The sequence below is a fragment of the Anas platyrhynchos genome, chromosome 12 (genome assembly GCF_047663525.1).
Source record: "Anas platyrhynchos isolate ZD024472 breed Pekin duck chromosome 12, IASCAAS_PekinDuck_T2T, whole genome shotgun sequence".
Lineage (NCBI taxonomy): Eukaryota > Metazoa > Chordata > Aves > Anseriformes > Anatidae > Anas > Anas platyrhynchos.
Genome location: NC_092598.1, coordinates 15,871,890 through 15,888,698, shown reverse-complemented (window position 1 = coordinate 15,888,698; position 16,809 = coordinate 15,871,890). Strand labels below are relative to the sequence as shown.

General features: G+C 33.6%; 1 protein-coding gene across 11 annotated transcripts in view; it reads right to left on the bottom strand.

Annotated features, from left to right (window-relative positions):
• The window catches only part of RPGRIP1L (RPGRIP1 like), a 74,974-nt gene that overhangs the window by 50,797 nt on the left and 7,368 nt on the right, over positions 1–16,809 (bottom strand). For 9 of the 11 annotated variants that reach the window (XM_072043746.1, XM_038185312.2, XM_072043748.1 and 6 more), the window contains exons 4-9: positions 16,503–16,801; positions 14,215–14,314; positions 12,585–12,728; positions 6,586–6,691; positions 2,050–2,196; positions 832–905 (exon numbers count right to left, since the gene is read on the bottom strand). In XM_072043746.1, the coding sequence (XP_071899847.1) occupies positions 832–905; positions 2,050–2,196; positions 6,586–6,691; positions 12,585–12,728; positions 14,215–14,314; positions 16,503–16,801 (870 nt within the window). The other 2 variants (XM_038185317.2, XM_038185316.2) reach the window with 2 other exon arrangements.

Genomic DNA, 16,809 nt, shown 5'->3' with positions numbered 1-16,809 from the left:
AATATACAAAAAGGTCATTTTCAAGGTCATTATTTCCTTGATAGTTGATTAGAACAAGCATATTAATTTAATTCATTTTTTTGTACCGGGGAATTTCTGAATCTCATCTGTCAACGCACTTCCATTTTCACTATAAGCAGCAGTTACACCAATACTATTTATTATGTATAGGAATCTTCGAAAAAGATTACATTAACCTATGCAAAAACTCTGAGCAGAACCAGCATAAGCAAAATGGTAACCATTACTAAATCAAACAAACTACCTCTCAAAAATAAACATAGAAGAAGATGTCAAATATCAGACTTTAGATCCACTCAGAAGTACTGGAAGAACTTACACAAACAGGTCAAACAACCCCTCTTTCCTAAATAAAATAAAATAAATTAATACTGAAGAAGTTTGTCTCTCCTAGATTTATCCTTCTATCAACAGGACTCCCGTCCCCCACAAAAAAAAAAACCAAAACACTATTAGAAATTCACAAAGTAACTTCTTGGCTTCATTTTCAAAAAAACGCTATTCCTACTTACATTTTAATTAGAATTTTTTTTTTCTAAGTGATGTACTATCTCAAGAGTATTAGAGCAACAATGGGAGCTGCTCCATTTCAACAGAAGAGGTGAAATACAGGCAAAACATCTTTAAATTTTCCATATACGCTTATTGATAATAGGAATTATAGTATGAATATATTTGAATGTGTACACGTATACACTCAACATGCATATGCACATGCATATGTACCCAGCCTATGAAGAACTAAACAGAACACAAAATCCCATTTTACATTTAAAGAAAACATTTAAAGATTTACATTTCAATATTTACCTGTTATACAGCTTATCATAGTTTTCCCTCAAGAGTTCCTTCTCTTTTTCCAGATCATTTATTCTTTCTTGTAACTAAAATGAAGAAAATTTCAAGCACAAAAAATAGTAAACAAATAGCAAATATAAAATTATAATGAATTTATAAAGATGATTAATTAATACTTCGTAAGCATTCTCAAGAAGACTTTTATTTGTTCTTTTTATGTAACAGTCTCTTAGAAGCTGCAAAATAACACTTTTTCATCACATTATATAATTTGGCCAAGACAGGCTTTTTCACGTAACATATATGAAGTTGAGACTAATGTATGTGAACTGAGGAAAAAGAGTATATAATTATATTGTCTTATGTGAAAAAAAAAAAAGGAATTAAAAATACTTAATTCAATTTTGCTCATTAATGGCTGCAATATGTAAACATTGTTTTTATTGACCACACACAGGCAACAAGCCCTTATTTTCAAAACATACAATAAAGAAAGATATGTTTTTAAAGACAGAAGATATACCTGATATGCATTACAATAGTGCAAAGATTACGCTATAATTAGGTTAGGCTTGTATTAGCTTGATTCATTTAAAATGCATTCAATACAGGTAAACCTAGTGGTAAAACTAAAGTTGCTACAAAATATAAGAAAAAACAAGTAAGTCTGTACACACTCTCCTTATATACAGAATAGAACGAGGAATAAAACACTTGGTTTTTGGCCCTGTATCTGAGTGACTGTTGGTGATGATACTTGCCTCCGGAATCCACTAGAAAAAGAAATAGAAATGACTGATTTGAACTATCATGTAAGATGTAATACTATGCTTTACCATGACTAAATCAGTTGAAATAACACTACAAAAACAGCAAAATATGATCAATAAATCAAGTATTAAGATTGCTTCTGCTTAACACACTACTTGTTTAGTATGTGAAATCCTATGCTCTTCCTCAAGCATTATCTAAACAGGGGTGGAATGCTCATGTAGTGTGGGGGCCAGGTATGGTTCATGATTCTATGAAACACAAGCAGCAACCACAGGATTTTCTCTTTAATGGGAAAACAGTGTGTATGTTCAAGTGAGTCTTCTAAACATGTTTGAAAGGTCTATTCACATATCAGTAATAAAAAGATACCCATCCCATCCTTAATTTAGATAACATTTTCCCTTATCTATACGTAGTACCTAAAGCAGATTCTAGCTCTCTTGGATACAATCTCACCTCCTCTGTCCTTTGCTTAGAAATAGTCACTGCTTGCAATTCTTTTTCAAGATTCAGGCTCTTCAACCGCTCTTCTTTAAGCTGTAGATTTAGCTCATCACCTTTTGCTATTAAAGCATCATGGCTAGCCTTCAGGTTCCTTTGGTTCTATGAAAAGAAAAAGAAAAATTGGGATGAGGGAGTGGAGTGGGCAGGGGAGAAGATCACTCTTAGTAGAATATTACAACGTTGCATAAGCTATCAGTGATCTTTCCTGGCAGCAGTTAACAGATATTCCCAATGTGGTCAACAGGAGACACTCTTGACTAAGCAATCGAAAAAAAAATTTCATTACACATGGCCAGGAGAAGGTGGCATTCTTGTTACTCTCATGAACGTTAAACCCTCAGTTCAGTCATAATGAAAAGGACCAAGAAATACATCTGTTAAGCAATTAAAAGATTTTGCTGTGGTTACAGTGGTTAGACATGCTGACCAAAAACACTGCAGTAGCAAGCAGAAATGAATGTTGACCACAGTTATGTTAATCACAGAACTTGCCACAGCTCTGTTAACCCTTAGCTGTAGATATCTAATTTTTTCATAATCCTAACACGCTAGGCTGTATTTTCCTGCTAGCAGTAATTAATAAGGGAATTATGATTTCTTTTACATTTTAATTTACTTCAATGGATTATATTAAGGCACATTTAACCAATTTTAATATTAAATGGAGGATGCTGATTGAACCCCCATTTCCAGAATATTAGTTAATATTATACTGTCTGCATTTTGCAATGCTTTAATAATGCCTCATTAAGAAATTCAATGTAAAACACATTCTAAGTATGACTTGAAAAAAACAGCCTAAAAGCCAATCTCCTGTTTAATAAAGTGATTATATGGCAATTTATATGTCCAATAGATGTATGAGTATAGATAACATTTAATGATTGTAGACAGAAAAAAAAAACATTAGCTTCGTGATTTCCTTATAACATTCCTAGGAGGTAATTACATGGAGAAACTTCATGTGAATCCCGTGAAAATTGTTCAGGTTCATATGAAGTATAAACACTGTAGAAAAAAGCACACTAAACTACAGAAAACCCAGTCACCAACTTGATCTTCAGCCCCTCAGATCTCATTTCTCCATAAGAAAAATCTTACCGAGAGTAATATTACCAGTCTTATTTCAGAGAGATAGTGATGTATATTACTTATTAATTTTTCTCATCCTTTCTTCAGTGCTCCTCTTGCTGTAAACTGTATTTCAGTAACTTCAAAAAATGGCACCTTAAAAGTCAGTCTTACACTTCCTTCATTTCTGTACAAATTTCTTCATTTCCCCCTTGAAATCACAAGCCTTGCAGTCTCTAACCTTTCCAACTGTTCAAGTGAACTCATCTTTTCTTCCCCATCTCTCAACTTCATTTTTTTCACAAGTTCTTTTCCATTTTAATAACTTGTATCATTTCAACCCACTACATGAAGAAAAAAAATCCCACATCTTGGCAAAGCTGCCAAGACCATTTCACCCTTATCTCTTTCCTTGATTTCCCAAACAGATGAAAACACATTCAAAAATCAAGGTCTTGATTTCACCTTCTAACTGATCCTCAAGCTCTCCCGGTCAGTCCTCGAGGGATTTATATTATTGAAACTTCTCATTAACAGTCCTAGAAATGTCCTCCTGTAAAATCTCCTTGCTTCAGCTTCCTTCCAGTCCTTCAGTATCTCTGCAACTCTCCTCATGGATTTCTTCGTGAACTTTAGGGGAACCATAACTCCCCTTTCCTTCATGCCCCAGTACATTCTTTCTTAAGTTTTTCTATACCTGATTGTTCTTTCAACTCTTTTTTCCATCATGCCAAAATTGTTTTCTATCCATTCTCCCTTAAAATATCCAAAGACTCAGGCCACAGCAACAAATGGGTTGATGATTGTAGTTTAAGGTTTCTAGTCTAAAACTGTGTTTCTAAGGGAAATATGCCTCAACATGAAATAGCTCCTTTACCGAAAATGAAAATATACCTTTTAGAAATACTGCACAAATGAACACAAATGCTATTACATTTGTGAAATATTTGTACTGGTTATCCACGAGAACTAACTCTTCACAGTATTTACAAATTTAGTGGCATAGACTAGCATATCTCATATGACAAATCATGAAATCCTGGAATGTTCAGCCTGTAATTTTATAAATATGACAATGGAATCAAATATTTAATCCAAATAGTTTCGGGGTCCTTTGTTCTTCAATGCAGATTCCAAAATTCATTCATTTAACTGGCTACATTAAAATTCTTGAACAACAAAACAAGCCTGTAAATGTTTGCTCCTGAAAGATCATTTTAAATATCATTAAATGGAACAAGATTATAGGCTCTTATCATTCCACGGTTTCACAACTTTTGGGCTGACTCAAGTTTAATGGCAAACAGAGGCATTATAAATGTTTCAACTGGTACAAGCCAAAGTAAACAATAATGAACTCAACAGTCACGAAAATTGTAACATAAAACAAACAAAAACAGTGCTCTGTCAATAAGCATTTAAGTGACATCTAAAGTAGAAATTTTAGATTTTACAGTTATTTGTGTTTAGTAGATGCACATTTCAAACACTCAAATGACTGGAAATGGGAAAACCGTTGTATCCGTTATCTTGTAAAAATATGATGAGATAGAACACTCTCATTCTTTCCAAAAATGCAGCTTTCACTGTGAATATTAGAAACAATGTCTTCAAATACCAGTTTGAATCTCAGGCATCTGTTTCTATTCAGCTGCTGCCAAGAGAGGCACAAGAACTTGCTGTTCGCTGTATATTATCAAGAAGTCGCAAGTGATTTAGAATGGACCAGTTTACATATCATTTTCTATTTAAGAACACAAAAAGTTATGTGAAACCTGCCCTCCCTTGGAGTTTACATTCTACATAGTTCATAGTTCTGTGTAAAAATAGATTGAAACTACTAACAGAAGAACTGCTTTGGCAAAGGAGATATTAGACTGGGGGGAAAGAAGCGCAGAGGTAGAAGCAGAAAGACAGGAAAAGAGGAAGGGAGCAAAAAATCACATGACAGAAGTCTTGTTTATCACAGACAGGAAGAAGCAGGAACTGGCAAAAAGAGTTCTTTGCAGAAAAAAATAAAAATAAAAAAAAAGAACAAAGAAGCCATAGAACTTAAAACCGTAGAACATAGCAATAGAGCACAGAAGGTATGGACAGGAAGGTTTAAAATAGGAGGCTAAGGTACAATTGAGACAAATGTGGAACTGTAGGCAGCCTCCAATCCAGAAAGAGTAAGGAAGGCACACAAATAGTCTTCTTGAGTTCTTCTTGGGCAGGAGTGTGACCAAGGTTAGGATACATACTGTAATTATTTTAAAATAAATAAAGGCCTTTATTTTAAGTGTGATATTCCTGCCTCAATATCTTAGAATTGCATTAGGCATGAAAAATTTCTTTCTTGTTTTTTTTACAACTGCTATGAAATGCTGCTAGGGAGATATAACCACACTATTTGTTATCTAATCTTATTTATTTAATTAATTCTGTATCATATACCAGTAACTAAGCAGTTTCCATTCAAAATTTACTTAACTTTTAAAAAGTCACTTAAATTCTTATAGTTTCCTACTTCGAATTTTAATTTTCCCTTGAATCGCAAGTACAAAGAAATTGTGGATCCATAAACAGCAGTCAAAGAACCATTAGTAAAGAAAAAGAAATAGCAATTTACAGTAACAGTAAGAAAAATGTAACTTGTTTCCACTGAATTACATTATAACAATCTCAGATACAATCGTACATCTTGCAAATAACAAGGACATCTTGTGCTTCCACTTCATAAGGCTGAGATACTTTATTCAGCTCAGTTGCATGCAGGATTGTTACTCACAGGAACTCTGTGGTTGTTATTGTACTGCCTTTATATGCAAACATACATCGTTCTCCCATTACGTATGGGACAAAGCAGAAAAGCGCTGTATCAATAAAACCGATGCATAATCTGCCATGCAGTTGCATGTTCTGGTGACTTTTTTTTTTTTTTTTAAATAAATCTGGTGATAAAGAACACCTCTCACTTAAAGTAACCCTCTAAAATAGTTTCCATGAATTTATGAATACAAGTCCTAAGCTCTGAACTCTGAACAGCCAAATCTCAAATGGGTTATGGTACCCCTTCCTTAGGGAATCAGGAGTATGTTTAGATCAAATAATTAATTTATAATTAAATCAAAGCCCTCTTTGTAAAGGATCAGGCATCTCTTTAGACAGCCAAACAACTGAGGACATAATCTAACCCAAATCTACCTGGGATACTTTTGCAGATAACTATCTTCAAGACCTGCTAGAAAATTCTGAAAGAAGTTAAAAGAATAAAGAACCCTACACATCTGAACTAGTTTGGGTGTAATGGATCGTGCGTTTCATTTTCTTGTATTCAGTGCTGACTTTGAATCAAGAACCATGCATATTTATTTTCCATTTACGCATGCGTATGTGATGAGAGTAACGGAATGTTACTGACCAAATCCTAATTACCTCTTGAAGCTGGAGAAGTTTTCCTTCCATTGCTGAAAGTGCATTGCTTTTCTCAACCAGCTGTTTACGGACCTTGATCATTTCCACATTGTCCCGGATGTTTAGCCTTCAAAATTGTATTAAAGAGAAATGCACCATAAGCTTAAAGGTACAGAATGAGTTCTCTTATTATTTTTTTCTCGGAAAGTTGAATAGACATGTTTGTTGTACCATATCATACTGCATATTTCATCTATACAGGAAAACAACCCGATACTTGCAGAGATAATTTGTTTTCCAATCACTTCTTTCCCAACCTCCAAAGAATTTGGTACCAGTACACTACCATTTTATGGAGCTTTCTCTTACAGTTTAAACCTAACAAATATTGCTATGACTTAGCAATTTGCACTGGTAGCACCTAAAGAATGGTATTCAAACAAGTTGCACATTAACTACATGAAAATCACTTAATATGCACGTAGATTTTCTATTTCAGTACAATTCTAAGATTAATTTGAGAATGCACTGTTTAATAAAAAGGATGTTTAAAATGATCTGAAATTTAAATAAGTATTTGTTTCTGGTGTTTTCCTTCAGTAAGTCAAGGTAGATCCTGTTACTTTTGCAGTTTCTTCAAGTACAGTAAGAGAAACCATTTCTGATTTATATTAATATAAAGTCAGAATAAATCTTTAGCATTTTAAAGGTAATTTCTCTTCCAATATTTATCTGTTTTAGGCATGTTGGAGGAATTGTCACAATGCCATGCTGGACCAAAAAAATGGACTACAAAGCTTACACATCTGTAAACCAGCTGAGAATGTGAAATACTTTCCTCTTATTCTTTAAAATATCAAAGCCTATTGTGTTTTGGCATTGCCCAGTTAATTGTCCTTACACAGAAGATAAACATACAAACCTGTGATGTTCCCCAAGAAACAGCCCTAACACAATGCTAAGACAATCATGTGTCTAAAACATGTTATCTACATAAATTAAAGTTGTGGTGAGTATAGACAGCAGCACTGTCTCATGCTAGCTATTTAAAAGCTAATGTAGTGGCACGTTTTTATTAATCTTGTTCCACACATCAAACAAAAGACTCCAATGCCTTCAAAGGCTTTTTCTTTGACTTTTTTTCCCCCCTCCATTTTAAGCAGGGGGCTTTTTTTTTTCCTTTTTAAGTAGAAAAAGGAGCAGATGATAGTGAAATTTATGATGTACAGATGTAAACCCCATGGCTCCTGACAATCAACATTAACTATTTTTTCAACAGTGAATGAAACACTACTTGATTTAAACAGGCTTTGGGTACTGATATATCAAGTAAATTATTCAAATTCAGAAGTAAAAAAATGCTTTTCAGAATCACAGAATATCCTAAATTGGAAGGGACCACAAGGATCATCAGGTCCAATTCCTTTTATTGCAATCAGTTCAATTCTTGCATCAGTATTTATCCCATGAAAGTACATGACAAGGAGCATGCTACTTAAGAACAAAATCACTTCAGATTTTGTGGAAAAGGCAAAGTTAATTGATGAAGATTACTTTGATTTTCTATAAATAAAGTCACAAAACAGAAGAGAAATTGATTATCTACACAACTTTCTCCTTCCCAGGTAGCTGATGTATTTTGCTCCCCGAACATCTTTCTAGATTTTCTAAAGGAGCTTAAAAATAGGGGGTTATAAACAGTTCTGATTTAATAGGTAGCACTACCTTTCTCTTATATAGGTAATATTTTGCTCAAAAAATACCAAAATTCTCTACAAAAATAAAGTTGTACTAAGACAGCTCATTCAGTATTTTCTTCACTGCCCAAAAAGTCTAAAATTCTGCTTCAGAACCTGAAGACATGTAGGTAGACCAGCAGAAGTTGAAAAAGAAAAAGAACTAGTGCCTCTTTTTGAGGCAACACCTTGAATCAATGTGCATACTTTGATTTTTATTTAGCTCTAGCATACCTTCTGCCACAAGTGCAGAAATAAGGAACATAAAACTCTATCCTTCCACTTCAGACCTCATCTTAAAGCTGGATTAAAAGCCTGAAAGTGAAGTTAAGAGAAAGTGACTCTTAAAAAAGCTAGGAATTTTGTTTGGGGTTAATGTCTGAAGTACAGTAAAGTGATGATCTCTTTTCCAGGCCTCTATCCTTTGGATTAAAAGAATAGAGTGGGGTCCCAATAATGGGCTGGGGACCAGCTGTGTGGAAATGGGGGACTGATAGCAACCTTCAGCAGAAGGAAACGATTAAGGAAAGGATCTTGACCTGCACTGTACAAATTTATGCCAGTAATTCCCAGATGGCTAAGCTAATAAAATTGAGGCCTAATTAAATCACATCTCTTGCATCTTGTCTTTACTTTCATATGAAAAGGACACGGATACAAAACTAAGACTGTTCTTAGAGAGTCCTGACTGTTCTATCAGTTGGGATCAGTGGCTCTCAAACTTTCTCCTATTCACATTCAAAACAAGAAAAACAATTACAAAAGTACACTTTTGTACACTATACTTTTCAGGATCACTTAGCCTCTATTTGGCAAAACAAACAAAAAGTTTCTAGGCTCATAGTTTTCAATCACAACTATACCACAGGACAATTTATGACTCTCAAACACAGAAATAAAAAACACAACATCAATATGCAGTACTCTTATTTTACAGTGCTTAGGAATTAATAGAATTATGTTGATTTACATTATGTTCTTTCCCTTACCTTTTATCCCTAAAAGGAAGTCAAACAAAGGAAGAAAAAAATTACCTTTTAGTGATACTTTTACATTGTAACTGATGGTATATTTGCAATAAGCGAAACATTAACAGGGCATTGATACCTCTAACATATATTATGTTCAGATTATCTAAATAATTATAAAGAAGTCTATATTCGTTTGCCTGGCCAAAGAGCTAATTACAAATGATAAAAACATGATCTTCAGAAAAACACGTTAAGCATAAGAAATCAGATAATGAAATACAAATTCAGGTTGTTTTTGTTGTTGTTGTTTAGAACAACAATTAGTCATTATTTAGAAAAGTCATGTATATGTTGTAGTCTCTCATCACAATATAAATGCAGAGGCTAACATGTTCCACTTTTTTGTCTGAGACTGCAAACACAGAAGTCATGAGTATGTCAATATGATACCCCTGCCCAGAAATCCAGAAATGTAGCAGGTCTAACTCCAAAGTCATGCTGCAGGAAAAAAAAAAAAAAAAAAAAAAAAAAAAAGCAAAAGGAATGAAAAACTGATTCACAAATAAGCTTTTTCACTAAAAAAAAAAAAATGTAAAGAAAAAAGGCAAAAATCTAAAAACCAGAAACATATGCAAATACCAAATACCTGTTTCACAAGTACATATCTGGGTTGGTTTTAAAAATGCCTTTTTGAAAGTACCATGAGGAATGAGTTATTTAAAGCTAGTTGCTTGCAGAATGTGATTATTTGGACTTAATGTTTTAACTTGCATGCTGTGTATCATAGACATCAAACCATGAGATTATTATGGTTTTGGCCATCTTTAAATTAAAAACACTCAAGCTAAATGCAGTTGAATTTTGTACTTAAGAAAATGTTTAGTCTAAAATTCACAAGCCAAGTTTCCCCCTCAAGTCAGAATTGTACGTTCCTGAAACAATCCCCAAACAATCTCTAATGAAATACTGAAATAAAGACTGACTGCAGATGTATACCAATAATCAACTTGAGTTGTACACTATAAAACAGCTAAGCTCTGTTATGTAATTCTTCTGTAATAATATAGAAATGGTAGTCAATGTTGGATGAGCAAAGATAGCTTTACAGTATTACTGGATTTCTTGTGCTTATGGGACTCAGAATAACTAGTACCTCCTTCCCTCACCACTGATAGATCAATGAATATTAACTGTGGCTGCTTCACTGCTTGGAAACTCCTTCAGTTATTTAAATCACAACAATTCCATAATAATGTAGTGGAATAAAGTATGTTTTCCTGAAGTTTGAAAGTGACATAAATACACTTCCACCAATCTTCACGTAGTACATGTATGTCCTTTTGGCACCTCACAGTTCCTAAATAAATACAACAGATTAACTGTCTTTGGGGAGTAACATACATACAAAGGAAAACACAAGGAAAAACTGCCAACTGTACAAAAATTTGAAGTCATAGGCTACAAAGGAAAAATAAGATGACCTTATCAGTCATCCACATTTCCAGTGTTCACATAGCAGTATTCCAATATTGATAATATCTTCTATGCTGATGCAAAGAATATTAGAAATAATAACTACCAAGAATATATAAATGCATTTGTCTAGTCAATCAACTACTTCAGACTTAACATAAAATTTTCAAGAAATATAGATAGTGAAAATAGAATCATAGAATGGTTTGGGTTGGAAGGGACCTTAAAGCTCATCTAATTTCAACCCCCCTGCCATTGGCAGGGACACCTTCCACTAGAAAAGGTTGCTCAAAAAATCTCCTAAAGATAATCCTAAGTACTTATGATTACAATTAAGCTTAAAGAGAAAAGCATCCAAGTTATGGCTGTCGTTCATTCAGCATAAAAAATATAACAAAAAACACGGGGATTAACAGTCTTCCATGAACTATTCTAGCAGTGAACTTGCGGAACGCAGATTATTCTGGATATTCGCTAGTGGACATTTTTCAACTTATTTCCTTGACTCTTCAGCCAGATACAGTAACTCTTAAATAATTAACGTATGTGTTATCAGGTTTCAATCAAGAAACAGACTACAGAGGAAGTACTTCCAGATTTCAAATGTAATCACAGATAGTTATTTAGGTCAAGTATCATGGATTGCACACAAGTAATTTGATAAAAAATAAGGATCTGCATTACTTTACACAAACTAACTGTATATGAAGATTTTTTTAGCTGAATTTTGAAGTGGACCTTTCCTTTAAAAGACCTTAAAAATTCCCAGCAATATGACAGTGACTTGCAATTTAGAACTTAAGGCATTTCTGGCTACTGTACTTAAAGAACAGTGTTTATCTACAGAAAATGAAACATATTAGTTCTTCCAAAATTTTATCAGATTATTTCCAAACAATGAAATTTTAAAAATATGTATTTTCCAAATAAATTGTTGACACAGACTGAGGAATTTTTTATGATAACTTCTTTAACCTATTTAAACTATATGTTATAAAGGGAAGTCAGAACAGTAGAGACTTACAACTTTATGAATAATTTAATAGCAACATTAAGATGTATTATTTATGTAGCACCACAGATGCACAAAAGAATGCTCACACATAATAAGTCTCTCCCTAGAAAGCCAAAACTAACCATGCATTTCCCATCCAAGTAAAACTTTCATTGACATCTAATGAGGAAGGAACACGGGACTGGGCCCTATTAGATCCTTAACACAAAAAGTCAAAATTGAAACAGTAAAAAGAGGGGAAAAACAGGTCAAGTCACATAATTCTGCATAAATTTTTGTGAAAGTTAAAGAAGAAAGAAAAAGAGATTAAACTAACGGATACTCTTCCGTGAAAGATTTCACAAAAATGTTCACATGGGTTTGTTTCACTGCACAGCTATACTATATTCCTTTAAATATGTGCTAATCTATCTTTACAGGGCTCTTATTTTTCTACTGTTACAGACTCCAAATTATCAAGGAATATTAAAGAATATCCACTACGGCACTACATTTAAAATTTTCTGAGACTTGCATTGAAGAACTGGTAGATGAATTTAATGAATTTAACTTCAACTATAACTGAAAATTAATTTTCTAAAATGGTAATTACGAACTGATTCATCTATTTGCTTTAAAAAACAACAACAACAAAACAAACAAAAAAAATGCATTATCATAATATTATTATTAGAATTAACCACGGTCATTTGGTAAAACATAACTTTCATCAAAGAAAAAATACAGCATGTATTCTTAGAGGAATAAACGTCACAGCTGTCTGTAAACATTCTGATATAGTTCTTCTAATGCTCCAACCATGGAGATTTTCATTTTTCATAATACCTTTGGCTTGCTGTTTCTTGCTCCTTCAGCTGTAGGATAGATTCTTCAATCTCCTTTTCTTTCTTTCTTAGCTGACTCCCAAGCATCTCTCTGGCATATTCTAGCTCCTCAATGTGTTTCTTTTGGGAACCAATCACAATTTCCCTGTAAATACAAGTATCTTATGTTCCAAAACCAGATAAGCATTTATAAAAGAAAAAAAAATAAATAAATACTTGAGAGAGCAAAAATCTCTCGAGTTAAGTGTATGGCAAAAAGTTGTATTTCTTAAAGACATGCCTCACAATAGAGCTTTAAGAGTTCAACTTACAATGAAAATAGAGTCAATCATATGAAAACGTGTGAATAATCCTATAAATAGGTAAATGATTCAAACATTAGCAAACACAACACAAACAATAACTTAGTGCTCTTAAATATATAATAAATAAATAACAGTATATGTGGGAAATATATAATAAATAAATAACAGTATATGTGGGACTAAATGTTTTCATACATTTAGCAGAACCTAGTTTAAAACATCATTGATGGTTTATCATACTCTACATTAAATGCATGTTCCTCCTAATCAAAAGGTACCAAATGTTTTCTGGAAATGAAAGCATCATTACTAGCTATCAAAAGCATGTGAGATCTACAATGGATTAAGCAGTGAAAACAAGCTTTTATTCTGAGTTAGGTGACAGAAAACAATTCAGATGATGTGCCAGTGAATTTATCCATTAAATGCAATTAAAAAAGGACAGAAAATTAGAGCCAACAGGGGCTGAATATTTTTATCAGGCCACAACTTAGCAATTTTGATTTTCTTGATGAGTTAATCTCGGCTATCTTCTCTAATAGCATTTTTTGTAATAAGAATAATCAAATAATGTATAACTTTTTCCGCTCTGAAGCTTTTTAAGCATAAGCTACAGTTCTTCATTATCTCATGTACCTATCGTAGATGTAAAAGTATCTTGTAGAGTTTTTGGCCACGTATGTGCTCTTGTACTTGGGTGTTCCACTCTAACGTTAAAGTAACTGTGGTTATTTTTTCCATGCATAAACTGAAATCTCCAAAAATATGCTGTTTGAATGTTTTCTGCATTATAACACAATGTTTTGATGAGTCTTACCACAGTGAGAGAATAATTATTGTGAACACCTAGATTCCTGCAAGTCTTAATTGATAGCTCTTTTTTACCTGGTCTTAGAGACATGTATAGGAGAAAGAGCCACTTCTGTGCCCATCTCTGTAAAGTTACTAAAGATTTTTTCATTAGCAATATACAAGTATAAATTACTTAAAAAGTAAATTTTAGCTGTTCAACAGGGGTTAAATTCAGAGACAATGCTAATACCAGCACAATTTAAACACTAGTAAATTCCATTCTATCAATGAAATTTTGCTTCCACGGGCTTTAGGGATTAGAATGTCAGGACAGTGAGGGAGAATGACAACCAAGAACCTTCTTTAGTACTTAAGTTAGATCAGAAGTCTTAAGTACTTAAGTTAGTTCAGTCTAAGTCTTAAGTACTTAAGTTAGTTCAGAAGTCTTAACTTCTGAAGAAATACATTTTTTCTTCACGAAAACCACAAGTTCTAACAATTATATTAACAGAAATTTAGAAACAAATATCATACAGATTTCGTATTTCAGCCCTCGCATCCTCAAGCAGAGTCTGGCCATTTCTTGGGAGAAAAAGGTGAGGTGATCTCACTTTTAAATCCTGAAATCTCATTCCTGAAAAGAAAGAAAAGGGAAATAAGTTTTTGCAACAATGAAAAGCATTTTACAGGAAACAATCCCTATATAATACAAACACCCTATACAGATGCCATAAAAAGCATTTTACATGAAATTCACATAGAGATCAGAGTATCTACAACCACAGCTGCTGTAAAATTTGAACTACAGGTAATACAGTAAGCACTGTTAAAGTGAGGCGTTAAAATGGGTCTTGAAATACTTAGGAGATTTTCTTTTAAAAGACAGAAGTGAGGTGGTATCTTCAAAGAACAATTACAACAATATAAAAAAGGAACACGGACTTGTAATCACTTTTTTTCCGATTGCACTTTCTTTACAAAATCACAATAAGAACGTCATTTACCTAGAGAAGCAACTACAGAACCATTTTTAACAACAATGCAAATAATTTCCTTACATTCTTCAAAGACATACTAAGTTGCTTGTGAAAAACAGTGCAAAATTGCGTAAGGATGAACTGTTAGTTCAGCAACAAAATCAATGGTTTCCCCAAATCTCTTTCTCCTCCTCCTTTTTCCTCAGCACAAAGAAATTAATGAAGTGTTGAGGGGGAAACAAACTAGGCATTAAATTTCAAATACAACATCAAAGCTGCCATCCTTCAGGCCCCATAATTGAGTCACTTACGTTCAAGGTACAACACTAGTAGTATGTTATGAATACTACAGAAAATATTCTCTGAGCTTCTGGAAGACAAAACTACCATGCCCAAGTTCTGTGTCCAATAGGCATTGGTTACTAGATTTTTAATAATAGTCTTCACCTTAGAAAAGGATGTTCAAGAAACAGCATATTCAAATTATGTGTCAGTGCTCCAGCACATCAGAATCCCTTCTAGACTGGGCAATGTCCTAGAACTAAGAGAGATACACTAGAATTTCTGTAAAGTTTCTAAAAGTTACTATCTCAGCTCATTGGTCTGTGAACATCTTATCTTCTTTCTTTCCTCCCTTCATGTTCTCCCTAGTTTGAGAACCACCGGCTGAATCAGTATGGCCTGAATCCTAGTTTTGCACAGGACATCTTTGATCTGGATCTGTTCTTATGCCAAGACAAATCCTTACAGCATGCCACATCAACATTTGTTCTGCAATCCTCAATCCTGCCTGTCTTTCCCTGTTAACACTGGGCCTGAATAAATTTATTTTATTTCCACTTTATCTTTGCACTGTTTAAGGAAAAAAAAAAATCTTAGGGAATAAAAATGCTTAATTTGTCATATGAAATGTAAAAATACAGGTATATTTAGAATGTCAAAACTTTCAATTATATTTAAATTTGAGGATCGAAGTGCTAGAGCTCATTGCTTTTCATTAACTGTCGAAAAACATATTTATTGTTTCTGATTTTGGCTACCTGAATAATCAAAATAACCCAAATAAAGGCCATTAGGAAGGGTAGTTGGAGAAAAATGCAACATAAATGGCCATCAGCCTAATCCATTGCTTGTAGAAGTTCAGGAGACAGTTCTGCTGACTGAATGTTTTGAATCCAGGCCAACATAGCTGCCTTTTTTTTTTTTTTTTTTAAACCCAAGTCCAACTTCTTCTACAAATGTTCTTATGAAAATAGAAAGATTTTAAAGTGCAATTTCCAAACATAGTTATCAGAAATAAAGGATTGAGAACGATGCTGCCTTAAGCAGTAAGTCTTGACAGCAAAAGGCATCATTAATGATGGCTGCATTGTGCAATTTGCCTTCAGAAATCCACACATAATAGATTTTTCAAAAAGTGTTGTGCACACATGTATCAACAGACTAGAACAAACCTTGGAATTAAAAAGGAAAATCACGTGCAAACAAACTACAGATGTAAAACTTTGTTATAACATGATAATGCTAAACTTTTCCATATAATACTTTTATAAGCCTTTAAGATTCAGAGAAATCATACTGGAAAAGTCCCACAAAGTTAACTATTTGTAAACTAGTTTGATAACTCTTTATTTTCAAATTTGTATTTGTTTTACCCCTACTGTTGTGGATTCTCGAAATAAGGACTTAAAGCACAAGAACACTATCATAACTGCTACAAATACATGAAAAAGGGGGGACAATGATGCCTACAGATACTATTGCCCACTGATGTTCAGAAAAGCCCATGCAGCGATAATTGGTGTTACATGTATAAAATACTATCATTAATACATATGAATATACCTTTTTTTGGGTGCTCCAGCATGCCAGCAGCATCATTCACTTTTTTGAGTCCCGTGTTAATACGAGATTGAACATGGTTATATGAATTAGGCCTGTGGCCTTGGATCTGGAATTGCTGTTTGGTTGAAATGAGCTTGCCACGGAGACTCTCGTTTTGTTTCTCAAGCTCACGAACTCTCTCTTGCAAGCGCTCAATCATTTCTTCCAGCTCCACAGCCTGACCCAGCCGCTTGGGGCCGCCACCAACCTGCTCAGACTTTTTTTTATCATTAACAAGCCGTATTAACTTGGTGGCCATTCTGGGGAA